Source organism: Stegodyphus dumicola, chromosome 12 (genome assembly GCF_044657685.1).
Source record: "Stegodyphus dumicola isolate Sdum_Otavi_A_Nest chromosome 12, ASM4465768v1".
NCBI lineage: Eukaryota > Metazoa > Arthropoda > Arachnida > Araneae > Eresidae > Stegodyphus > Stegodyphus dumicola.
This window is the reverse complement of record NC_140779.1, coordinates 17,277,348-17,304,338: the sequence shown is the minus strand read 5'-3', so window position 1 is coordinate 17,304,338 and position 26,991 is coordinate 17,277,348. Positions and strand designations below refer to the sequence as shown.

General features: G+C 34.4%; 1 protein-coding gene across 3 annotated transcripts in view; it reads right to left on the bottom strand.

The window, feature by feature from the left end:
- LOC118204624 (uncharacterized protein CG3556-like) overlaps positions 1-25,544 on the bottom strand; it is a 36,685-nt gene extending 11,141 nt beyond the window's left edge. The window contains exons 1-8 of one of the 3 annotated variants that reach the window (XM_085827501.1): positions 25,387-25,544; positions 20,563-20,682; positions 20,339-20,470; positions 16,240-16,480; positions 12,813-13,063; positions 11,882-12,042; positions 6,986-7,181; positions 498-672 (exon numbers count right to left, since the gene is read on the bottom strand). In XM_085827501.1, the coding sequence (XP_085683627.1) occupies positions 498-672; positions 6,986-7,181; positions 11,882-12,042; positions 12,813-13,063; positions 16,240-16,480; positions 20,339-20,470; positions 20,563-20,682; positions 25,387-25,453 (1,343 nt within the window). In that variant the 5' untranslated portion in view covers positions 25,454-25,544. The remainder of the gene's footprint in view (positions 1-497; positions 673-6,985; positions 7,182-11,881; positions 12,043-12,812; positions 13,064-16,239; positions 16,481-20,338; positions 20,471-20,562; positions 20,683-25,386) is intronic. The other 2 variants (XM_035376932.2, XM_035376933.2) reach the window with 2 other exon arrangements.
- Positions 25,545-26,991: the final 1,447 nt, after the last annotated feature.

The window sequence follows — 26,991 nt, the reverse complement described above, 5'->3', positions numbered from 1 at the left end:
TCGGGAATTCTAAACACATGCTGCTTTTAAACTATTTGTTATTCGGCTGCTCAATTTCTAAGTACGAAGCAAATGTTGCTTAAATAATGAAACGGAAAATGTAAAAAGAAATGCAACAGCAGACTGTTAAAGTGCGAGCTGATGAAGAGCGTAGAAAAATCTTAACAAATCCTTTTAGTCAACCATTAAAAATCTGAGCGCATTTTTTTTTTTCTTACGCTAATGGAATATTTTACACTGCATTTAGTTGACATTGTTTAAAATAATGGAGGAAGAAAAGAATGGTGGTACATTTTACACAGTGAAGAGATCCGCAAAACTACTTTTGTCAAAAGAGCATCCCTGTTACTATTACCATAAAAGAAGATATTACGTAATATGTCGTCAGTGCATCTGAGATATAGGAACAATAGTTTTTATTTAAGCATTCCTTGAAATCGGGAAATTAAATTTGAATTACATCATTTCTTACATGTAAATAAACCATAAATTAATACCTGAATTTGGAATCTACTTCAGCTGCCGTTTCCATAATGGCGTAGAGGGAGATGTTGGTCGGCACCCTCAGCCTGAGATTCCTTTCCAAGTCCCTATTTTCTCCTATCCAAATAGAATACTGAATGTGCCATTTTGGGCCAGGTTGATTCACTAAATTCCAGAGGCTTCTTTTCTCTGCATATAAAGAAATTAATCAAGTTGAAAAAGCAATTGAAATATTTCAGGCACAATAGGAAGGATTAAAGTCTCTACATATTAGGTGAGGTTAGGTTAGCTATAAGTGCAGGGCCACTTATTATTTACCCTGATTAAGTAGGTATAGGTCCCTTACACAAGCTATGCATAGTAGCACCGTCTTCCTGGAGCCCGAGGCACCATTCTGGTGCCGAGGTGCCGAATCTTTGCATAATGATTTGGGTGGGATCACTCTGTGTTGAAGAGTTCTAGACCCTTGATGTCAGAATATATTTGGATAATGCGCTTCCTCATATGGCTATTACTGTTTGCGCATTTGACGTACGGAATGACATCTTGTTATTGTCTTGATTTTGTCAGGTGGAGACTTGTTATGGATTAATGTGAATAGGTAATGATGCTCTGGATCGCTTCTCTCCCCACATACGCGAGATTTCTCTTGTAGAAGCATGTGGGAAAAGGGCCATGCCCTGAGATCATCCATGCTATTTGATTACTGACGAAGTTTGCTGTGGAGTTTATGCTTGGATATAGATCGTTCGTGCGACTGCCCTATTCGGACAAAACCCACCAGTGTTGCCATGCTTTTTTAAATGTATTTTTAGTTGCATCTTAAGATGGGATCTTGGCCATGGAACGATTAATTTCGTTGCATTTATACCTTTAGCTGCTTCTTTTACTAGGGCATCCACTTCCTCATTTCCCTTGTTGCCAACGTGCGCTTCATTGGGAGAGCTGTGGAAAGAGGTGAAAAGAATTTGCTCTCATTTTAGTGTTAAGAGCTACTGTTATAAAGAGTCTCTAGAGAAGAAGATAGTCGCTGGATACCAGCTATTGTTTTGGCATATAATTGCTGCTCTTACTGAATTTTTGCGAACCACCGTATGCTGGAAAGTGTTTCAGTTGCTTGGAACGGCACCTGTTTTGCCACAGACAGTACGGTTCTTCGATTAGCACAATGTATTTTAGGTTCTTTGAAAGGGATATTTCTAATTTTGCGTTAGATGCATACGCTCTTTGCAGATTTATTTGTGCAATTTTGACACTTTGGTAAGTATTATGGAATTTTTCTGTTGGTACTGTGTTCTTACAGTTGACTGTGGGAGGATTGCTGAGTGGAAAACAGAAGATAGTGGTATATGGTGCTGCTCTTAACACGTTCAATGTATGTCCTATAAATGGGACATGTTGTGTAGTAGGCTGTTTGGTCACATGGGGTAGTGCTACATATTCTGCTATTGAAATCAGCGCCGTTGATCCATGTAGGCCATATTTCGTTACATTCTTTGATTTTGTGCCCTTCTTCGCAAAACGCACAAAAAATTTGTTCCTGCATTGTTGCTGCGTGTGGCGAAGTTCTTGACACTGATAGCTGCTTTTGGTGGTAAAGTGCTCCGAAATTCTATGCGCCTTATCCTATGTAGAGACTGGCCCACCAGCGGCCGAGCGGTAACGTCGCTGAACACTAGTAGTTCGGTCCGAGGTTCGAATCCCGCGAACGGGCTGGCTGCATGGGTGTTTTCGTGGTTTTCCCCATGTGTAACGTGTATACGAGCCAGTTTCCCTTAAAAAGTCCTCCACGAAGGCATCCCTCCCTTAAGGCAGATAGCCCTCGAGTGCTTTGCCGTAATCTAATAAACCAAAAAAAAACTATGTAGAGACTTGGGGCCTGCAGTATCATTCGGAAGGCTGTTGGTTTGCACTCCACAATCCCTTTGGCATTGTTGCCGCGATCTTTTAACCGCTATAAAATCTTTATTGCGTTCTTACTGATACTGTTCTGGTTCTAGAGGACGTTTGAGATCTTGATGTGGAACTGCTGGTGCGTTAATGGCCATTCTCGTTAGCGTTAGCCGGACTATAGCCGGACTGTTGGAGTTTGGGTGTTCAGTAGAGACTTTCCTTTTTCGCTACAAAGAATGTTTACTAACTTGGCTAAGTCTTCTTTAGTATGTCACCTTTCTGGATATGACGCGCACTTTAAACGTTGATTCCTATGTCGCTGAAAGGGAATTCCTCAGCAAGGTTTTCTTTAAGCATATTCCTGGTGGTTTCTGTTTCTGAGGGAGATGGGAAGAGTTGGGGTTGGTTGTCTTGGGACTTTCACTGCTTGAGGATAGGTCTGGAAATCACGTGATTAAGGTAGCTGTGATTCTAGGTGGGTCGGTATTTATAGACACTTCCTAAACCTGGTTGATGCTGCGTGTCTTTGCGGCTGTTAAAAGTTTTGCCAGTTTTTGTTTCAGATCGTCTAAAATGTCGCTAGGGTGGAAAGATCTGTTACAGCGCTTCATGTGGACAACTTGGAGACATGCTTCGTGTAGCTAATCGATAATCGCGTAGAAGTCTGTTACCGAATTTGAAGATTCTATGGAGGTTGAAACATCTTCTGGGAGACAGAGTGGTTGCTGCGAGAGATCCGTTTCTAAAATTTAATTACTCACTGCGAGTGGCTGAGCTTCGTAGTGATCGCATTGGGTAGTACAATAGCTCAAAGATATAAAAAAAACTTATTGATGGTAATGCTTATTAATGTTGGCACAATCAAGACTACAGGATGTTATGAAGCATAATAAGAGCAATAAATATTAACTGTCACCATCATTAACTGGTGACACTATGAAATATGTAACACTAGTAACACTAATGCTGAACACTAATAAATCACTGAAGGTGAGCCCAACTAATTCACTGGTGAAAGCTTTCACTGATGACTAATAATTCACTGACACTGATATTTCGCTGATGAAAAACACAATAAATCACTTAACAACTACTAACACTTATACGGAACATAAATATTACGCAGAATTTGAACACATTTACACATATAATAAATAAATAAAAATTGCAAAATAATAATAATAAAAACCACTGTGGGAGGACTTCCGAGGATGGCATGAATCTGCTTATACTATTTTACTTGTGACACTTTAAATTGCCTAATTATGAATGAACTTGATCACTAACACTGAAATATCACTGAAGGTATTATAAATCACTTAACGCTACCACATTTAATCAGAGCATTCATATTACTCAGAATTTGAACACAAATAATTCACTGTTGAAGAACTTCCTCTAACAATTAGAATTCAGCGGAAAGTATTTCACTGTAGATACTTTAAACATTAATCCCATTTCTTGGAAATTCAGACATTCTTGATTGCTGTATTACGCTGAAATATGGAAATCACGCACTTGAAATACAGACTGGCATGCCCCCTTGAAATTAGTCTCTTTTTCTATAGCCACCTTTCTTTATTTGGCCTAATACTTTCACAAAAGCGTTCAAGTCTTTTGCGAGCAGTTCTCTTCACGTTAAATAGCTATCCCTTTTTCAGTATTTTATAAGGCATTTTTCTCTCTCTTTCAAAAATGCCTTCGGCGTGACACAATTAGCACACTGGACGCGTGTTCGAAAGATCCAGGTTCGAGTCCTGATGAGGGCACTGCACATTTTTCTCGTCTTCTGCTTTAAAATTACCTAGTTTCTCTACAGTAGCACCTGAACTAAAAGTTGGTGGATGTTGATTCTTCACCACCAGGATTTGGCGATGGGTCCTCTAATCTCCAGTTGCCCGTCCCGGCGAAGGCCTTGCACATTTGTCTCGCCTCCCACATAAAAATAACTCAGTGGCACTATAATGTTAGAAGGCGTTTCTTTAAGATATCAGACCACGTTCTAATTGTCAGTTTTGATGAAGTTTTTCAAATCTTTTTATTTCTTTATTTTAAAGCATATATATTAAGCTTCCCAAAACTATTTTTATTTTATCTCTACGATTGTTAAAGGTAGATTTACGGCTTTCATGTTATACGCCGTGAAACGGAAGTTTCTGTTTAAGGACCCGGAAGACTCAGCCAAGGGCAACTCCAAAGTGTAGATCTTACATATATCGCGTTTATTCCGACACTATAATATTTACTTATGCATATTGATCCAACTATTCTACAGCTTCAGTGCATTTCTCAAGATTAGATATAGCTCTGTAATTTTCATAAATAATAGTGTTACGTTCGGATTCGTTATGATACGTACGTACGGATTCGTAATGGATTGAGTGCACGCAGAACCGATATTGGAAGGCATATACAGTTGTGGATATACTGGGTCGGATGCAGTTATAGTTACATAGGGAACGACCAGTTACAGTTACACAGAAATCAGAACAAAATGTACCCAATGGTCGCCTAGTTTGGAGACTTTTGGCAATTTCTCGCCCAAATTGGTTACAAAAACTAGTGTCCAAAATCATATCATTTTACATTAGTGTTAAATGGACATTCTCCTGTAACCTTATTTTTCCGGCCAAGCTAATCTCTAGTGAGGCCTTTCATGTTATGTTATACATGAGATACTACAATTACACATATCATTTGGTAGGATCTTACTTAGTTTTACTTAACATTACTTTAATTTGTTCTCCTGTAACCTTATTTTTCCGGCCAAGCTAATCTCTAGTGAGGCCTTTCATGTTATGTTATACATGAGATACTACAATTACACATATCATTTGGTAGGATCTTACTTAGTTTTACTTAACATTACTTTAATTTGTGAGCCTTTCCTGAATTATCTTACTTCCCTTCTCATTTCCTCGCCAGGATGTAATTGAAGCAGGTGAACGAGAGTATTTAAACTGTTAGAGCGAAAAGGTTAGACAGAACGTGATTTCGCTAGTGAAAGCGCACGTTTGTTACCTTTTAGTTTTAATAGCTTCTACGCATTCTTGCCATCAAGTCATTATCCCGCCCGCGTAGGTTTTCCTGGGTTAACCTTTTAGATGAAATTGAATTGTGCAGTCTACATCCTTACCTTTAAATTTATTGTTAAACTAATTTGTAATTTCTCACCGTAAGCGATCGGTGTTGTTTTTTACGTAACGCGCGTAAAAAACACTGATGCACCTAAGTCCGTACTTCTGTTAACCATTTTGTGATCAGTAAAAGGGTTTTTTACATCCTTTCCCTGGTTGTCTTCATCTTCAAGTCTGTGCGAGAAGTCGCAAGACCAACACTTAGGAAGATCTAGTTACCATCTTATGGTAGCAAAACATACTAAATCCCCAAATTTCTCTAAAATCATTTAAATATATAATAATTTCATTAAAATAGAATATTTATTAATGAGGGCCAAATATTCGTTTACTTTATTTTCTGTTCTCATGCATCTTCAGCAATCGAAAATGAAATCTTTCCTAAATAAATCATGTACATATCTTATACGATATTATTAAAAAATAGAATTTGTTTAATTAATAAACTTTTAAAAAAACTAAAAAGCTCGATGTAGCTAAAAATATAACATTCTTAAAACCATGTCTAGCAAAATCAATGAGGGAAGGTGCAATCTGAAAACTTCAAATTATAACCTTGCCGTTAAATATTAAAAAAAAAGTAAAAATAAGTAAAATAAACATAAAGAAAAATTAATTATATTTTTTATAATTGAATATTTTAAGTGTAAATATAGTAAAAACTAAAGGAAAGTTACAATTTGATCTTCATATTTAGATTCCAGTTTAATACCTGAAGTAACTTTAATCTGAACGGTTTACGATAGACATCCTAGTATATGAATAAATCCTTATAAATTTAAGATACGAAATATAAAATTATATATTAAAATCGAATTCTTCAAAACAGTTTTTTCAAAATATAGAGAAGAAATTTTTATGGTATTATTCCATTTCAAGTTAATGAATTGTAGGAACATTTTCGCTTATTGAAGAAAAGTGGTAGCTGTGTATTATTCGCCTGGATTACTTACATATGAGAATACAAATATCCCGCATGTGAAGTAATAACAATTTATATTTTTCCAGGGTACAAATTTCGTTCAATGAAATTTATAATGTTTAAAAATTAGATAAGGATAGTTTCTGTAAAAGTTTAAAATCAGGCACATACACACACTTGCGCGCGCGTATGCACACGAGAAAAAAAAAAAAAAAAAAAAAAAAAAAAAGAAAGAAAGAATGGTTTTTGATTAGCGTATATTTGGAATAAAACTCTACCGCATTTTAGAGCAATCAGAAACATGTGTTTCTTCTTTAATCGCAAAGAAGCAAAATATTTTTGCCTAAGAATTTGCAGTTATGTCTGGTCGCTCTCGAAACAATGAAGTTGTATTCAAAATTGCTCCAATCTGAACTTGCTTTTCTGCTTAATTTATAATTTTAAAATGGCGTGCTTATCTGACAATCAAATTTATGTGATGTACTCTTTTACCAAGCAATTTCCATGATATAGTTTACTAACTGTTACTAATAGATAATAAATGGTTTACCATCCATTTCGAAATCTTGACAATGCTTGTTGCTGATATTCACCAAACTTCTGTTATTAAGAAGTGGTAGAACATAATAAGTGTTCACAACATTTCCAAAGGAACCATCCAATTCCTGACTTGCAAGAAGCTGTTTCATGGCTTTTTCTTTGTCGAAATTTTCATTGTCGTTCTCCGTTTCTGAAGCAGATAAGGCCTAGAAATGACAATAAAGTTTTGTCGAATCATTTGATGGCGCAAATTATGTCCATTAAACAACACTGTTTGGGAATCCTTAATACATGAGCATCTTTTAATCCATCAATGCAATAAGTCTAGCGTTACATTGTGATTATTTCAGATCAATATTGTTCCTAATCTGAAGATAATGTAAGCGTTGGATTTTATGCCAGTCATGCAGTAATGTACATATTCACATACAGCTCTTTCCTTAATCTAAATTAAAATTTTCAGTAATTTCTTCATTTCCGGTTTGATTCGTCATACAATCCTGCAGAATCTCTGTCATTTTTATTACATTATTAAAAAATAATGTAAAAAAACTGTAACTTTTTATTACATCATTTTCATGTTTCCAGAAGTCAAGGGTACAGAGAGGTCACCGAGAATCAGTGACAACACTAAAAGCCACTATTTGACGGCAACGGTTTATGTACAAATGCTTTTCATACTGCCAATAATACCTCAGCTAAACTACAAACAATCCTCAATCAGGATGACAGCCTTATTCAACATGTATTAGAGGTTATTTTATGTTCTGCTATAGACGATAATATAAACAGCCATTAAAAAACTTTACGTAATAAAATTCCTTTAAAGGAAGCTAATTCCTTAAAAGAAATGCTAATTGTGATAATTAAAGACAAGTTAGTTATTTTAGTTAAGTGTATTGAAAACTCATTAAAATGTTTCTTTTTTAATATTTATTAATTTTTTTTTATTATTCTATAGTATATATTTCTTAATTTAACACATCTGAGATCTTTAAAACAAGCGTCTAATTTTAAAGCGAATTTGCATACAATTTGTATAGAGAGGAAAGAAATACTTTATGGAAAATGTTTCCTTAAATACAACATCAGAATGATTTAAATTATTAAAAAACATTTTAACGTATTATGCAGTGCATAAAATTATATTATATAATTTTTTTTTTAATCTGATATCATATTGAAGCTGTTTCTTTGAAACGAAAGGAAACTGGAAACTATTCCTTTGTTTTGTTATCATAACAAAATTCAGTTTTTATTGCAGGTAATACTAAGTAGCTCATATTTTTAAGCTTAATTTTCCAATACCTCATGCTTTAAAAAAAGATTCCTCTTCTAAATTTTATTTTTGTGGTCAGCAGGACGACTTTTTTAAGTCTTCTTTTGGTTACAGCCGGAAACATCGCGGCCGAAAACGTCGAGAAGAAAATAACGCAAGGCGAAAATTTCGTGCTACAAAACATCGTAGGAGAAAACATCGCAAAGAGAAAACATCGCAGTTCTAAAACATCGTGGTACAAAACATCGTCGCCGAAAATGTCGTGGTAAAAAATAAAGTATCTACAAATCATCGCATGACGATAACATCGCAGGCATGCTTTTTTGCAGGCTATAGTAACTGTAAATGGATATTCCCATAATGATTTGTGAGCGCAAGATGTAAAAAAGGATAATTTTTAGTTTCACATTTTTTTATTAATTAATAAATTTTTGCTGAAAATGTAAGAAGGAAACTTAAGCATAGAAAATTAAATGCAACTTATAGATTATACTTTTCATGAAAAATTACCAGTAAAAACTTCATAAAAATGATTTATTAATGGCCTTTGTTAATTAACTATGTCAGTTTAAAATTCTATTAAGTGCTATAAGTAGTAATAATTTGCTGTGCTTAAGTTTCCTTCTTATTTTCTCAGTAAAAATTTATTAGTTAATAAAAACTTTGAAAGTAAAAATTATCCTTCTTTCCATCTTGCGCTCACAAATCATTATGGGAATATCCATTTACAGTTACTAAAGCCTGAAAGCATGTCTGCGATGCTATCGTCATGCGATGATTTGTAGATACTTTATTTTTTATCACGATATTTTCGACGACGATGTTTTTAAATTGCGAAGTTTTTGAAGCGCTTTATTTTCGACAACGATGTTTTGTACCATGATGTTTTAGAACTGCGATGTTTTCTCCCACGATGTTTCGTAACACGACGTTTTCGCCTTGCGTTGTTTTCTCAGCGACGTTTTCGTCCGCGATGTTATCGGCGGACACCCTTCTTTTTTGTAGAAGTTTGTTGCTACAGTAGCACAGGCGTCAGGTGACCTCAAAAACGTGATAATGATCAGCAATACCTGGAAGATAAGTAATAGGCAGGACCCACGAAAATCGAATAACTCAAATTCACGTGAAGTTCACAAGCGGCCCAGCGGTAAAGTCCCTAAACACAGGTAGTTTGGTTCGAGATTTCAGTCCCGCCGAATGGGCTGGCTGCATGGGCATTCTCCTGGCCTTCCTCATGTCTAATGTATATGTAAGGCAGTTTTCCTTGAACGTTTCCCACGAAGGAATAACTATTCGTAGGCTAATAGCCCTTGAGTGCTTTGCTATAATATTGGCGTAAATAGGTAGGTCGGCAACTGTGTAAGAATTTTAGTTAAATAGGGCCATAGGCTAAAGAAATATTGGTTCTGAAGAAAATAATATAATGCTCATAGATGTCAAATCAAAGTTGTAATAAATGTCTTACGTAAGGTAGTTATTTCGGTGGCTGTGGTTTCAGAAAATTTAACAACTCTTGATTCCATGACTTTATATTTTATCACGTAAATTTTCTCCATAGCAAAATTTTACTTCTTTTTATTCATTGCTTTACGTCTTACTCAAGGTCTGCCTCATTGATTCAACGAGTATAAACATTGTCAACTGAGCCGATAAGCCTTTTCCGACTGAGTCAACATTTAAAATACTTCTTCCGAAGGTTTTAGTCAAGTTTGCAATAATCATATCTTTTTCTGGTTGATCTGGGTCTGTGACGGATGAGAAGTATTGAACATGCTCAAGCAATCTCTGCAAACGCACCGATTGTCAGCTCCTTGGTGTGTGAGTTCAACAACTCGCTGATTGAAAAATTATCATCTTCGAAACCTAATCGCTTGGCAAGATTGACAACTTCTGTTACGTGAGTGGTTTTGATCAGTTTATGACGTTCTCATCTCGCTTTTGAAAAAAGAAATTGAATTTTGTCTTCTACATACTATTCAAGAATTTTGGGGATGTTCCGTTCTTAAGATTTTAAAACAATTTTTAATACATTTAAAACACTAAATTATATCCAAAGAAACCTTTAAAAGTCAGTTGATTGTTTGGCTTCATACGGAGATAGTCAGAAGACCATCTCGTGGAATAAGCTTGAATATTTGATAGCTATTTCGTTGAATCGGTTGAATCAAACCTCTTTTACTTGCAATTCAAGAGAACAACTTTCACGCATGAGGAAATAATCAGTTCAAGTTGCAGGAGAATGACTTCAGGTAAAAATGCCATGAAAACAACCAGTCTTAAAAAAACGAAAGCTGTCACCCAAGCTCTTTAAAATGTGATTTTCAAATCACTGGCAAGACTTACTTTTAAAATATGATTTGTATTCTGTAGCCAACTTCTTCATCCTAGCCTGTAGTGTCTAAGGAAAACAAGACGCAATCTCTTATCTACACTTACGGTCCGAGCTAAGCTTTTTGCCGTGCGGTGTAGTTTCTTGCAGGTACTAAATTTGCTGCTGTGTGTAAGTTGGAAAAATTTTACCTTCCTAAATTCTGCCATTGGACCACATGGCAGGCTACTACTCTGGCGGCGGCCCTATCTGCACTTGTCGCATCCCTTCTTTCGCGATGCTGTAGCAATTACAATGAGTTTTAAATCGGTTGAACCATTCGTTAGTAGCTGTAAAGTTTTCCTCTTTGGCAGACTCTCTAGCTTCTTCTCTCAACCTCTGAAATAAAAAATCAGCTTAGTTTGACGACACGCAGTCTTCAGATTGGCTGGACAAACTCTGTCTTAAGAACTATTTCAAAATAATGAAGTGTTATAAAGTTTTCATTAGAAATCAGTAATAATTTTTGGGTGATGATCGCAACAATACGTTCTGTGATTACTCAGAAATCTATCATGGAATTGCGGAAATAGTAAGTGAAAATGGTGAATTAAAACTACTAATGCAAAATACAAGCAAAGCACTTAGTTCAAAAAATGATGATGAGTAATTTCGAATTAAACATTTAATATTCATAACAGGGAAAAACTGTGTTCTAAATTTTCTCGTCAATTGAAATGTAATGAACCCGATTTCGATTACCTCCCCAAAACGATCATTTTGTAAAATAGCAAACATTTCCGAAAAACTAAATTAAGATGTTTACTAAATCTCACTTCTCTAAGATGACTACATCCACAAAAGATCAAAATATATTTCATACCATTCTGAATATCTTAGATGCATTCATACTTCTGCAATGTTTTTGATCACTGACCACACGTATTGCTATTTTTTAGAATTGCGATGATTTCCCCGAATATTTTTCTACCACGACTACGTTTGTGACTATGTTTTCCTTGCATTATTTTCTCCGAGACGATTTTACTCAATGATGCCTTTTCATCATTTATGTAAACATTAACCCATTTCTACAACAAGATAATATACTTACACCAAGTATCGCAAAATAGAAAGAATGGGAAGTTATAATTACTGAATCAATCATAGGGCAATGCAATACTACTGCATTTTATAGCAATAGAACATCTTTCTGTATCTTAGGCTTAAAGGATTAGTAAAGAAATAAACGAACGTTTTAGTCTTAAGGAAGGGGAAAGTTCTTTGGATCACTAATCTTTGTTATGAATGCTTCTCACCTGAAGGACTAATGCAGTCGTCTTAACATTTTCCACAGTTCCATTTCTAAATTGGCGCTGTTTCAATTCGAGTGTCATGTCTTTGATCTCACCCATGTCGAAGTTACTGTTAGGCTGTAAGGCAGCGCAGGATAATGCCATTACAATAAGGGCTTGCGTATCTGCAAAATAAACATGCATGCAGTAATTACTTCACCTATTACTATAAATTATATGTATGTATATACGTCTGTGTCTGATGAAAGAGACGTAGCAATGTTGACGGCGTAGAACGTTGAACATAGAGTCCCTAATATACAGCAAATTTAGCATTCGAGGCAGATTAAATATTCATCTTTATTTCAGTTTACATTAGCAGCCATAATTTACTTGGCTCTCTAATCGGGACTATTCAAGAATATTTATATTTTTGATATTGTGGCGATAGGAGCAGAGCAGCGACGATAACAAAAATACAAATACGAGTGCGCAGTTACCCAATATGGAAGCTCGGCAGGAGAAAGGCTTCGCTTTAAGTTGCTTATCAAGAGAAAGTTTTTCTTCTCGAAATTTTGAGTTCAGGTTCCGAATTAGCGTTATGCAAGTCAGCGTTATGCAAATTAGGTCATTAGAGTTATGCAAGTCATATGATAATAACTGATGTAGAAATGACGCAGTGCAGAAAACGGCATTGCTATTTTCAGAATAGAGAGAGAGCGAATTAAATACTATTGCGAATTTAAATTATAATTTTGATTTACAAATTTTTAACTTATTTATAAGAATAAAAAAACTGAGCTCGCCGAAACGGGTGAAAAAAGAAAGAGTGAAAAGACTTGTTAATTTTTGTTAGTAGTTGTGGTTATTTATTTAGTAGTATTCTATGACTCAAATGTTCATTTATTTGATATTATCTTTCCTGTACTAATAAATAAATATCTAAAATGTGTACCTGTCCAGAACTCCCGCTGTTTGCTCCAAAACATCTCGGTAAGCTTCTCGACATCTTGGGAAGAGATATGTTCTCCGGCATTGCAGAGAGCGATTATTGCGAACGGATTTGTGGAATTCTGTGAATCGACGCGCTTTCTTAGCTCCGTCACCAGGTCTACTACGTAGAACTTTCTGGGATTAATGCAAGACACGAGGAAAGCATTAATGAATGCAGCCAATTCCGTATTTGAAACATCTTCAATTTTTTTCCTAAAACAGTAATGTATAAATAAGTATTTAAATTTTCTGAATTATTAATATACAGTAAACTGATTTACTTTTTACGTAAAGTTTAAAATAAATATGGAATGATATTTTTTACTCTAAATAATTTTTTAAATGCATCCAATGTTTCCTTTTTATTGTTCCTTCACATAGTTACATAGTGTTGTACCACACAGTGTGCATGTAATGTAAAAGCGAAAAGAAATAACTACTTGTATTTCAGGTAAAATTCTTGCTCAGTTGTGGAGAAATTTCAATACATTTCGATAAATTTTGAGCAATTTTATATTTGCTGTCATAAAATGAATCACCAAGAAACTTATGGAGATAATTTTAATAATTTAACCTTCTAAGAGTTCAAATACAATGCGAATATATACTTACAACTTGCTTGTAAATGCTAGATAATCGTATTACGCATTTTTGCTGTAATGATATTTCTAAAAACAAATTACTGTTACGCATTATTTATTTTGTGTTATTCAACAAATTATGAAATATACTTGAGCACAAATACTTATTTTAATATGTCCAGAATAGTTAGTAATATAGTTCGTCCGTAAAGTCATGGTGCACATTTGATCGGTCATAGGAAAACAACAAAATAAGATGGAAATGTGAAATCTTCAACCAAACAAAAGGAAAACTCTCCGAGTTTCTGTAGTTTTATGTGCAAGCATGCGCGCACACAGGTGATGACGATTTGGGTTTGCTACAGGTAGGCTTCATGAGGTCGACAGTGATAACCGATTTCTGCAGAAGATTGTGTTCAGCGATGAGGCGACATTCCCTGTTAGTGGACATCTTCATTGCCATAACATCCGAATATGGGATGCTGAAAATCCTCATGCCCTTGTAGAGTACGAGTGTAGCAGCCCTAAAGTGAACGTGTGGTATGACTTGATGCATGATAAAGTGATAGAACCATTTCTATTTGCGGAGTAGACTGTGACGGCATGAATGGAGCCCACATCAAACTACACTGAATAGGTATGAAACTTTAAGACGTTTCCTTTTGTTTGGTGAAGATTTCACATTTCTATCTTGTTTCGTTGCTTTCCTGTGACCGATCAAATGTGCACCATGACTTTACGGACGCACTGCGATGATTAAATTTATTCTATTCTGTATTGAAATATTTTTGAGTCAAAAAATAATTCACAAGAGAAGCAGACAAAAAGTGACCTTGAAATATTTTTCATTTACACAATCTCATAAGTAAACTAGAAAGATACACTGATTGTTAGAGCGACTGGACAATATTGTTTCGAATATGGTATTTAAAAAAAGCTTATGTTAGATGAATTGTAAATTAAATGGTTTTATTTCTCGCGCAGTGCAGCGCGTGACGAATATTAAAAAAAAAGCTAAGCCGGAAAGTTGAAAATACAAGAGCGCGTGCATGTAACATTTAATAAATATCTCTTTTTCATTTCGAGAAAGAACTAGAAAATTCTCGCGAGTGGATGCGAATGGATGGGATTCTCAAGCTAAGGCCTGTCATCTTGCCGCTTCTTTGAGAGCAGACGCAGCGGATATCCTGCAGACTCTTCCCGAAAACCCGAGACTAGACTTTAAAGCTCTATCTGGCGCATTGGAGCTGCGCTTTGGAGAGAAGTGTTTAAAAGACTACAGCAGGCTTCAACTAAAATCCCGTCAGCAGAAGCCCACCGAAACACTTCAGGAGCTCGCCACGGATGTTGAAAGGCTGTCACATCACGCCTCTTTGGAGTGCCCGACAGAAACAAGAGAAATCCTCTCGCTGCAATATTTCATAGATGGCATCAGGGACCCTGAAATACAGAAAGCACTGCGAATGCCGGATGTTAAAGAAATAAAAAGCGCTCTGCTATACGCCGTAAAATTCGAGGCAGCTCAGCAAGCAACTGGTAGAGGTCGCTATCCAGTCAGAGCTGTGCGAGTCCACGAGCCAGTGGATCAATTGATGGTTCGTTTAGATGATTTATCCAGACAGGTCGACACTTTGATATGGAGTAGCAGTGAGAACAAAGTGGCTCTAAGGTGTTGGAAATGTGGTATTGAAGGGCATATACGACGGCAATGCAGATCACCCCAGGGCACGGATAATAAAACGGATGCTTTGACAAGACCAGTAAATGCTTGAGATGGAATATTGGTGAGAAGAAACCAACCCTAAAGTGCTGGAACTGCGGTGTTGAAGGCCACATACGAAAGAACTGAAGAACACCCCAGAGCACGGAAAATAAGAGAGGCGGGTTAAATAGACAATTAAATGCCATGGGACAGAAAAGGATTGACAAGAAACCAAAGTGCTGGAACTATGGAACTGAAGGCCACGTACGAAAGAATTGCAGAACACCTCAGGGTACGGAAATTGAGACCATTTCTCAGCGACGACACAGGAAAAAATTAATGAAAATATCAATTAACAGAGGTTGCCAGATAATGAAAAACCTTGTTTTAAAGCACTCAAGATTTCTAGAGTGAGTGGCAACAGTAACGGACTGTCCATCAATGGAAATATCAATGGAGTTCCTTGCAATATCATCAATGACACAGGAGCTCATGTTACCATCATTAGGAAAGATTTAGCTGAACAGTTTAAAGATAAACTTATTTGGACGCCATCCTGTGTTACCCTTCAGACTGCGTCTGGTAATTAGGTAGTTACTTAGTTTGTTGTTGTTTAAGAGTTTGTTTAGAAAACTGCTCTTGTTGACTGTAGCGAATTCGTGGAGTAGCTTTCTTTAGCTGTTTTGAATTACGTTCTTTTGAACGTTTGAGTAGTTAAAAGGTAACTACTGTGAGATATTGTAATACTGCACGAATATTTTAGGAAATTTAAGCATATTTGTCGTGATAATAATAAATTTTTGTTCACTTTTCATCGGACTTGTGCATTCATTTCGTAACGAACCCGTACGCACGCAACAATATTTTCATTTATTTATTCGAAATTTATTCCATTTGGAGTAATTTTATTCCAATGCGTATGCTTACATTAAGAATCCTACCTGAGAATAAAAAATTCCGGAGGGACTTAGTCGCTGAGCTGTTTGAATTTTCAGAATACTACTGTATACAATAATTCCTGCCATTTCGTGTGTCTTGGAAGTTATATACATATGTCCTCTTTTTCAAGAATATGACAAAATAAAAATAATTCAGTTGCAACTTACAGAGCAAGCCTTGAGAAGAACTGGAGACTGAGTTCGTAAGGAATGGTGTCTCGCTGTTGACGGCCAGGAGAAAGTGAGTCTCTTTCTGGTTCGTCAGCAAGGTATAAAGCAACAGCTATTCTGTTCAGTTCCGGACCCCATTTTCCTATTGAGAAATTATGCTTCGACTGCGCCAAAATGTAATTAATGGCCCTTTTCTTTGAAGCATTTATTTCTTGTATTCTTTTATCATACTCAGTTGCTAAAAGAAATATTAGCATTTATCGAAAGAAAATGAACTATTAAAAGCATTAAAAATTTTTGCTTTAAATTCATTGCTCTGAGAACTGAAAATATGTTCACAACCAAGGAAAGAATAAAAATTAAAAATTCTGATACATTGGCGTTATTTAGAAATGTATTACCGAAAGCAGTATCTGCTCTGTCTTATGATTTGCTGCAAGAATACATGCAGTTATTTTGAGTTTTTCTAATTTAATACATTGTAGACAGATTTCGTATTTAGTCATGTTTGGCATGCTACCTCTTAGATGCTATTTGCTTTAATATCTATGTTGTCAATATAGGCGTTCTCATCAATAGTCAATGTATTCAAACCGATTGTCTTTATTTTAAATATTTTTTAAGTTAATTAATTAATTTTTTTAGTGTTTTTCATATTTACCGCTTTTGATTACATTTTGGTAACTAGAAATATCGCTATCATCGTCTTCAATGTATACATGTTTTTAGAAATGGCCACGTTCAGAAAACGGAAGGAAATGAACGATACTGATACGAAACTGAAATTCGGATAACTATGTAAATGGACGTTTTCATAGTAATGAGAATGATTCTAGTGACAGTGACATAGTTAGACCCGTAAAGTAATGTGTCAATTATTCCGACGTTAACGATGAAGGAGATTCTGTTCTAGAGTATGATTTGTTTTGTCATGAAGACGACAATTTTTGATATGATATTCATATTTCACAACGCTCAAATATGTTTGAAGTTCATCCTCCGGTCATTATACTTCTCTATACTAATGTGACTCTATCTTAGTGTGACTAGATTGATGTTTGGGTGACTTGTTTGAAATAATCTGCAAGAAGATGCCTACTTATCATGATCAAACCTTAGTGAAACGTACATCACCTACACCACTCATGTGACCTTCTGTTACACAAGAAAACTTGCAGAAATCTCTTTGCCCAATTTTCTAATGCGGCAAACAAGAAAAAATAATTGGAAAGATTATTAGTCAACAGATACTGTAATAGTTAGCCCTGTATTTTCATAAGCTATGAGCTTCGATATATTTAAACAAATATTGTCATTCCGTTTCGTTAATGATAATAATGGGCTCGAAAAAACTCTTAAAAAATCACTATGTGCTGAATAGTTAAGGTTCGGAAAGACTCTTCAACATTCATTTATTTATTAAGTATTATTTCTTTCATAAATTCAGGATAGTATGCAAATGAAAGCAGCAGTTGTATTTGGGCGACGGATGAGTCCATAGAAATGACGCCTCAGGTTTGCAAGGTACAATCCTGCAAAGATTATAAAGTATGGTTTACATGTTAGACTGGTGTGCTATAGTGGCACAGGCTATATCTGCAGGATATAGATTGACACTAGTGAAGGAAAGAATTTAGAAGTAACTGCTCTTTCAATTCTTGGTCCTTATATTGGTTTTGCGCACCATATTTATAAGGGTAATTACGAGGGCAATTCCTAAAAAAAAAGGTCTCCTATTTTTGGGGGACGTACAGAAAGTTTTAATACGCTTGTTGGCAACACTGTTGTGAGTGGTGCCTTCTCCGCTACCACATAAGCACGCAGGCGCTTCGCTCGGATGCTCAGTCTTGGCTTGGCAGCCATTCGAAATGGAGCTCCCGATAAACATTGCCGCCAAGTGCGAAGTGCGCGCAGTTATTCGATTTTTGAACGCAAAAGGCGTTAAACCGGTTGAAATTCACCGGCTATTGACGGAAGTGTATGGACAGTCGTGCATGGATGTAGAAAACGTTCGCAAGTGGTGTAAAGAGTTTACAGCCGGTCGTACTGAAATTCATGTCAAGGAAAGGAGCGGGAGGCCGTCAATTGCCGACGAGACAATCGCGAAAGTTGAGGAACTCATGCGTTAAGATCGGAGGATCACTCTGGAAGCTCTCTGCATTTTGGTTCCTGAGGTTTCCATAAGCACCATCCACAGGATTTTAACGGAAAAGTTGCAATATTGGAAGGTGTGTGCAAGATGGCTGCCGCGTATGCTGACAGAAGACTACAAACGGCAGCGGGTTGATTCTTCCCGGGAATTTCTTCGCCGCTATGGAGACGAAAAGGAAAACTTCTTGGACTCGATTGACGCTTCATGAAGGGCATGGCGGCAAGCTGGTATGACATGGGCATTGTAAAACTGACACAGCGTCTACAAAAATGCATCGACCGAAATGGCGATTATGTTGAAAAATAAAGCATTCTTCAATCTTTAAAGTGATGTAGCAATTATAGAAAATAAACGGTTCTTTGAATATATAAAAATATAGGAGACCTTTTTTCGGGGGGGGATTGCCCTCGCATTTTAACACTGCTCACTGTTGGCTTACTAACTGAAACGCAAAACTAGAATCTGTCGAGCTTTGTCCAAGGTGAAAAGAGGTTTAGCACAAAGTCTAAAAACAAAACATGAAGAATGAAGAAAGGTGACATAGTAATCTGTAGAAATGATGAAGTTCTTCTTCTCGAATGGAAAGAAAATCAAGATAAAGGAGTCAACAAATTATGACATTTCTGTCTCAATGAAATATTTCAATACAATCTCAGTGTTAGGAAAAATTTAGAAAAATCCATTTAAATTAACCAGAAATTAATAATTTCAGCCTTTATTATAATTTTTCCTTCCGTTTCGTTTGCAATGATTAAAGTTTTCGATATCGGCATATTTCTTTATTTCAACTACTCTGTTAGACACAAATGGTGTCCAGTCCTTTGCCGTCCTTTTATTCTATACATTGTAACAGAGGAGTCTGTCTGAAGTGAAACATAACTCCCTTTGAACACATTTTTCAGGTAATGAGCAATTACTGCACTTATTAATTCTAATCTCGGTAGTGTGAGTTTTATCAGCGGAAAACCTGTGGTTTTAGCCGTCATAAAATTAAATAGTATTGATGTGGTTTCCTTCTTGAAACCCGAAATGTGCAACAGCACGCGTATTTCGATATTAAAATGGTCATAAATTCTTCTTAATGACGTTAAGTGTTTCAGGAGAAAGACGAATGGTGGCAGCCTTTTGTTTAGCTGATAAGCATTTAGTTTTATTTAGAAATCTATAAAACTACTTTTATTCAAAAATGAGTATTTATAAGCATTTTCTTGTTTAATTTATAAAACATGTAAAAAATCCCCTAATTCTAGATAGATGCATGCATAAATATATTTTTCAAGTTTTGGAAAGGTAGAAAAATTAATTTTCTGGCAGTGGTAAAGTAGATGTATTTTTGATATACGAAAAATCAAAAAATATTTACATGGCAAAATTTCTACGGTATATGTTTCTACGGTTGTATTCCTATGGTATATGTGTATTTTCGCAAAACCATTTTCGAATTTATATTTAATCTTTGCTGCAAGGTCCTCGTTAAATCTCTTCTTCAGATATTCTCAGAGCTATATTTATAATTGTATCATGTTGTATTGCAAGAAGTTTTGCATAAAGCGATACAAAACTTTCACGCAGCAGTTCCGTATTAATTAAAAAGAATTCGTAAAAAAAAACAAACACATTAATGAAAAAGGCCAATGAATAAACATTAAGTTTGTTAACTATAGAAGTAATAGATTAAAACATATAGCTAAATTGCAATGAAAATAAGTAAAACGTCAATGTGTCATAATAATATTTTCAATGGACTGGGTGAATAGCAAAATAAATGAAAATTAAACTTTTATTTAAAATAGTAGAATGTAAATTTAAACTTGCAATTTAAATTTAAAAGCATAAGCTGATACATTTATGTATAAATATATTATATTTCAAAAAAAAAAGATCGAAAATATTACCCAATTATCGTTAACGCAGAATATTTAACATTATTGATCCCATACATACGGCAATTATTTTCTTCTTTTCCAATGGGACAGTCTTTTATTCCATCACAAACCCATGCTTCAGGAATACATCTAGTAGCAAAATTATAATCCAATTCTCTACAAGAAAAGAAGTTTTTGGGGCAGGTTCCATCTGTTTAGAAATATAACATACTAATAAGTATTTGTAAGAGATTTTCATGAACGTTTAATAACAAGCTACTAGAAACTGAAAGCTGAACTTACATGAAACTGAGCAATAATGTTCATCGGAGCGATCCGAACAATCTGTTATTCCATTACAAAAAGAAGCTCTTGTTACACACTGATTGTTATTACATCGGAATTGTCCTCGAAGACATGGTCCTGTGAAAAGAGTTTTGTTATGGGAGTTTCCATCATTCAGTAATAACAAAAATAAATCAATATAAAAGAATCATTTGTCTACTCAAGCTCACATATGATTTAATAAGAATTCTGATGCCATTTTCATAAAACAAAAATTCAATTTATCTTCATAAATCGACCGCAGGCTATGAGTCAGTACTAGTAGGTTACAGTACTCTAGCGGCTAAGATTATGTCACAGGAAAGGGCTATAGCCTAGCACTCCAAAATACCATCGTCTTGGAATCACGTGATTCTCGGAAAGAATGTGGATGCTGTCATCTTGGATGACGTAATACATTACAGTTTCGTTTCTTCTGTATGGCAACAACGATTTTTCGCCATATTCAACCACGTGTTTGAAGTAGAATTTTTTTTTTTTTTTTTCATTTTTAATAGAACTATTCGCTTAGTTACATTATTTTTGCTTTCATATTTTTACTTACGTTACTTTTAATCTTTAATCGTATACCTGATTATTTAAACTGTAATTATTTTTAATTGACTGAAAATATTATGTGCATATTTATTTCAAACATAGGAACTTTATATGTAATAAATTTTTGTGTAAATTTTGGGTGAACATTTCGTACGTCCACATAAAACTCTATAATGCAGATGTTGAATGTGTAATATTGAGACTTCTGTATACTCCGAACAATGGCACTGAGCATATTATTTATGTTTTTTCAAATATAAAAAATCTGATGTTTACACATGACTTCATTGTACGGAATATTAAATTATACGCTCTTTTTCCTGCATTTCATTTTAACTTATTGAACTGAATTAAATCTACTTCGTCGATAGCGCATAAACCACAATAGAATAAATGCACTCTTTAAAATTCACTGCATTTTTTTACCATAGCGACACTCTGGCGCTAGGTTCGCTTAACAGCGTTACATTTCATTCATTATATAACTCAGAATCCTCTAAAATTATATCATCTGAAGCATTATCCTATATTTGCCACATGTTCTATTCAAATACTATAATAAATCTAAAACGATTTGTAAAAGAAATTAAACAAACGAAAAGAAACAGTTTTTCAGAGACTCTTCAACGCTGCTTACGTAATCCACTTGCACTACTCGTAAACATTCTTCTTTGTCCGAAACAGACTGACGACAATATTTGCTTATAATACGTAACATTTATTTCCCGAATTTCGTTAGAGACACATTTCGCATTCAATTAATTCCGTTCTCACATGCGACAAGACAAAAATACGTAAATTCTCAAAATACCTTCATTAAAAACTGAAATATATAAAAAGCATAAAACACCAAATAAAATTAAAAGAATTAAAATTAGAGTTTCTGCGCAGAAACAAGCAATTCCGCCAGCAGGCAAAAAGACACATTTTTGGGTGCACAAGATTGAAAGTTTTCTTTTGGTCCCACTCTCCAAGAAGACACTGAAGGTTCATCGTTATTCTGCTAACTTTCAAACGTAAACAAATATTGCTGCTATAGTGAGAAAATTAGGCTTATCCAAGCACTTAAGCAACTTTGAAATTGTTGTTAATTCTACAACTATCGCATGCAGACTAACTAAAGGCGTAGAAACGGGAATAGAACCGAAACTAAACATAAAAATAACCGGAAGATAAGAACATCATAATTGAATAATTCTTAGAGCAAAATATGCGCAGCTTATCAACATATAAGAATAATAAACTGAGATCACGGAGCTGTGTAACAGAATGAGTATATATATATAAATTTATATACTTTTAGTAGAGCCGATTGAAATCAAAAAGGGAGGTGCAGAACTGCATGTTATAACAGTCCTACATACAAAATTTCAACGTGCTGAGGCTACTCGTTTTTGAGTTATGCGAGATACATACTTATATACGTATGTACGTACATATATACGTACAGACGTCACGAAAAGATCTCTTCTGAATGCATTTTAAATCAGTTTCATATGTCATTTGGGAAAAAAGAGTCCTTTATTCGTATAGATGTCACGTATAGATAGTCGTATTCGTATAGACAGTCCGTTTATTCATATAGATGTCACGCAAAAACATCGTTAAATTGTATTAAATAGCCTTCAATTTCATTTTCATTGAAATATGATACCCGGAACCTTTCGTGATTACATTACTTCGTACAAGTAAGTAAAGAACTGAGCTCACGGAGTCGGGTAACAAAGTGGGTATGTAAATATATATGTTTGGTGCTCCCGAATGCAACCAAAAAGTGAGGTGCACAACTACCTGTTTTAGCAATCCTATATACAAAAGCAGTATATAGCAGTCCTATATACAAAATGTCAATGTTCTGAGGCTACTCATTATAGGAGATACATACATATATTCGTACGTACAGTCCCCACGTAAAGATCCCTTTTGAATCCCTTTTAAATAAATTTTATAATTCATTTTGGGAAAAGGAGTCCCTTGTTCTGTTTAATTTTAATAAATTTTTTATTGAATTAATAAATTTCATCATGGAAAGTATAAAAATATATTATAAAGAAGACTTGTATATCAGACATTAAATATTATGTTGAAAAGGCTGGTTTACTGTTTTAGCCCAGAAGGAAACGTTAGTTCCAAATGAGGTATTACTATCAAAACGGCATTTTGCGTTGAATCACTATAAACGGCGTATCACTTTTCAAATTGTTGCCAATAAATATTATCGTCCGATATTATATTTAAAGAAATTAAATAATGAAGAATCTGTATGCATTTTTCTCACATTGTAAAAAAAAAACGCCACCTAGAGTTATCATATTCTGGCCTTCAGTAGACTTGGCTCGGCCACTACTAAAGCCAGAAGTCGTGGTCACTTTATTAGGGAGGTACGTAAATTCCTGTAGGCCACCTTAGCCTGCTATGAAGGGATGGACAGTTACAACCATGCCTTCACCGAGATTCGAATCCGGACCCTTTGGTATCGCAGTCGGTTTCCCTAACCTCTATACCGTCTCGGCGACGCCGTCAAATTTTGAATAATAAATAATAAAATTTTGAATAATGTAGTCCTCCAAACGACCATGGGCACTTGGAAGCTCGAATTTTAAATTTCGAATTTGTTTTATTATTTGTTTCATATTTTGTTAAAATTTAACGATTTTTTTTACTAGCAAATAAACGATTTCAAAGTGAGCAGTGGCAATGTTGCGCGGGAAAAAGCATTTTTACTCCAGGATACGAGACTGTCTGTCGGAAATTCTAAAGATATACTGTGTTTAAATATTTTGTGATTTGTGTTGTTGAATCGAATTTTATATGGCGTAAGCGCCAAGAACATGATATTTAATTAATAAAGTACACATAAAAAGTTAATAATAAATGATAAAAATATTTTGTAAAGCTACCTTAGTAAGAAAACTGAATATTGATGAATGAGCTGAGAAAGGAAGAAGGGGGGAACAGAAAAATGTATTCCCACACTTAACGCTGCTTCGGGAATTCTTAAACGTATGCTTTTACAATTTTATGCTGCTTTTAAAGTTTTTGTAATTTTGCTGTTGAATTGTATACGGCGTAAAGAAAATGATGCTTATAATAAAGTTAAAAAGACGAACAAAAGTGTATTAGTAGAAGTGAGTGTAACAGGCAGACTACGAGCTCAGCCAAATCGTAAAATCCTTAATAAACCCTTTTGCGCGACCGTTAAAAATCTGAAAACATTCAGATTTTTTTTTTCTTTAGCTATAAAAACGTCACTTAATTTAAGTTTCTTAGTGATATTTTCTACAGTATTTCAGCTTCTTTCCTACTATTTACTACTGTTCGCATTATCATGCTGACGAAACTAATATAATGCAAGTAGCAAAAGTTAAAATAATTATAGCATAATATAAATATATAAGTAATATAAGTACGTAAGTAATGCGCCCGGTAATAATATGATATAATGTAAGTTACTACAACTATGCCCCTGATAATACACATGGCTGTTATAAGCTACATTTGACGAATTGCAACACTTCAGAAGCTATAATGGTCTGCAAATCCTCCGTAAGCACGGACGTCTGAAACAAAGTTGGAAAATTACACAAAAATACATTCGCAAACCCGTAACTACAAAAATTTCTTAAATACTGCTTTTATTTTCTATTAGCCTGAAACCTTCCAGAACGCTATACTGTGCCAAGATATATACTCGATAATTTAATATGGTGCTAGAGTAAGAAATGTTTTTGAAAATGCAACGAAACGTTTAATTCATAAGGAAAATATAAACAAACGAGCTTATGCAAAGATTTCATTGTGAGGAATTCAACATAAGCATAATTACATATATCTAAACTATATTATTAATACAAGAAATACATCAATATTTTTTAAAGAATCTCTTTAACACTTTTTTACACAACCAGTATACACTTCTGGTTAGGACCTACTTGCATGTATTACAATTAAGAATTTCACATTTTCTCTCTGTGCTGGTCATACGACTGGAGTCAATATGAAAGAAATCAATACATTTCATCACGGAAAATAAAAAATATACATTTTATACTCTTTACTGGAGTATTAATTATTATTAATTAAATTACAATGCATTTCATCTTTAAATTTCTCTGAACTCCTTTGACTAAATTTCCCTTGACAAACGCCATTCTTTGCCATAATTATCTAGCTGTTAACTGCTGTTTACGCAAAGTGGAATACTTCCGATAGAAATATACTTCTAAATATAATTTTAAATCTTACCTGCATAAACGCAATTGGAGAAAATTAAAACCAATGCGAAAATTTGCGCAAGATGAGATTGAGACATGTCTGTGTTGTTTCTTCGTCGAGCAATGATGAAAACTTATCAGAAATGGACAGCCACATCGATAAAAGAAGCCGTGTCCGTAAAAGGAGTTGAACAGTCAAATGTAAACTAAGATAATATATCTTAGATAAATTAGCCTAAAATGTAAACCAAAACGTTTTATCTGGGGAATTTGAAACTGTGGATATCGGACTGTTTCGTTCGTTCAATCCGAACAGACCTTATTAAAAGGACAGTATTCCATCTTCCCTGTTACTATGGTTAGATCTCAAAAAGATAAATTTAGGGAAATTTTTTTCAGCATTAAAGTAATCAATGGGTAGTTTTTGATCTTTTATTTTGATATGTTATTTGTCTTTAACAGAATTTACTCGAGGTTTGCAAGTTTTACTTTCTTTTATTTTGAAAGCAGTTTATGCTTAATCAGCAAAGAATCAATCAGTTTTATGATAGTATATTTTTAAATGTTTAGTTATGCGAAATATGTGAGTCCTCTTATAATGATTATTTTTCAATTTCTCAATAGAAATATTAAAAATAAATATACTGTGCCATTTGCACAACCTATTGTATTAAATATGCACATATAAAAAATATTTTAGATTAAAAATGGGTTACCGTTATTATTATCAAAATTTAAGTTATTCTACTTTAATTCTAAAATTTAGTGGGAAATTTGGGCCTGTTTAAGAAAGAAAAATATCTTTGCGTCCAGTCTTATTTCACTTAGTTTTAACAGGAAATTAGGATCCACTTTTAATTTTGTTCTGCATTTAATTTTTAAACATAACACGGGCGACAATCATTATTCACACAAATAGGTTTGGCAAAAAGGCCATCAAAATTTAATAGCTTTATTTAAAATACCTTTAAAGTTGCTTTTCGATTGAGAAAAAAGTTAACAACTTTATTATTTTTGAAATCTTCAGTTCGAGTTTAATCACAGGAAATTTCTATCATTTTTTATTTTTCTTCACGAGATTTTTGAATTTAATAGTTAAAAATACTTTTTTTTTTTTTTTTTTTTTTTTTTTTTTTTTGCGTACCACTTACTTTTTTCTTGCGTACCAGCGGTTGTTGAGAACCCCTGCTCTAGAGCTACGAATACAATCCACAAGGCCAATAAATAATCAGAATTTTTTCTGAACATTTAATTCATTTGCAATATTAATTCCATACTTCATTAAATGTTTAATTGACGGGTATTAAACAAATTCGATGGATGTCTTCGAATGTAAGCTTTCAAATAAAAATTTCAGAAATTTCTTTTACATAAATGTATATCCAAGAAGCTCTAAACATTATAAATTTTAAGGGATTTTTAACGAAAAATAATTTTAAATGAAATGCAGCCACAGATGTTCTAGAATCATTTCCATGAAATTATGACAGAAGTAAAATAACAACGTCTAATGCTTTTCACGTTAATAAAAATTGTTTAAACATTTCACACAAAATTATTATTTAGTTGCAATATTTAAGCATTTTAATTAAAACTTATAGTATTTAAAGCATACTTTTAGCCTGTTTTTTGCATC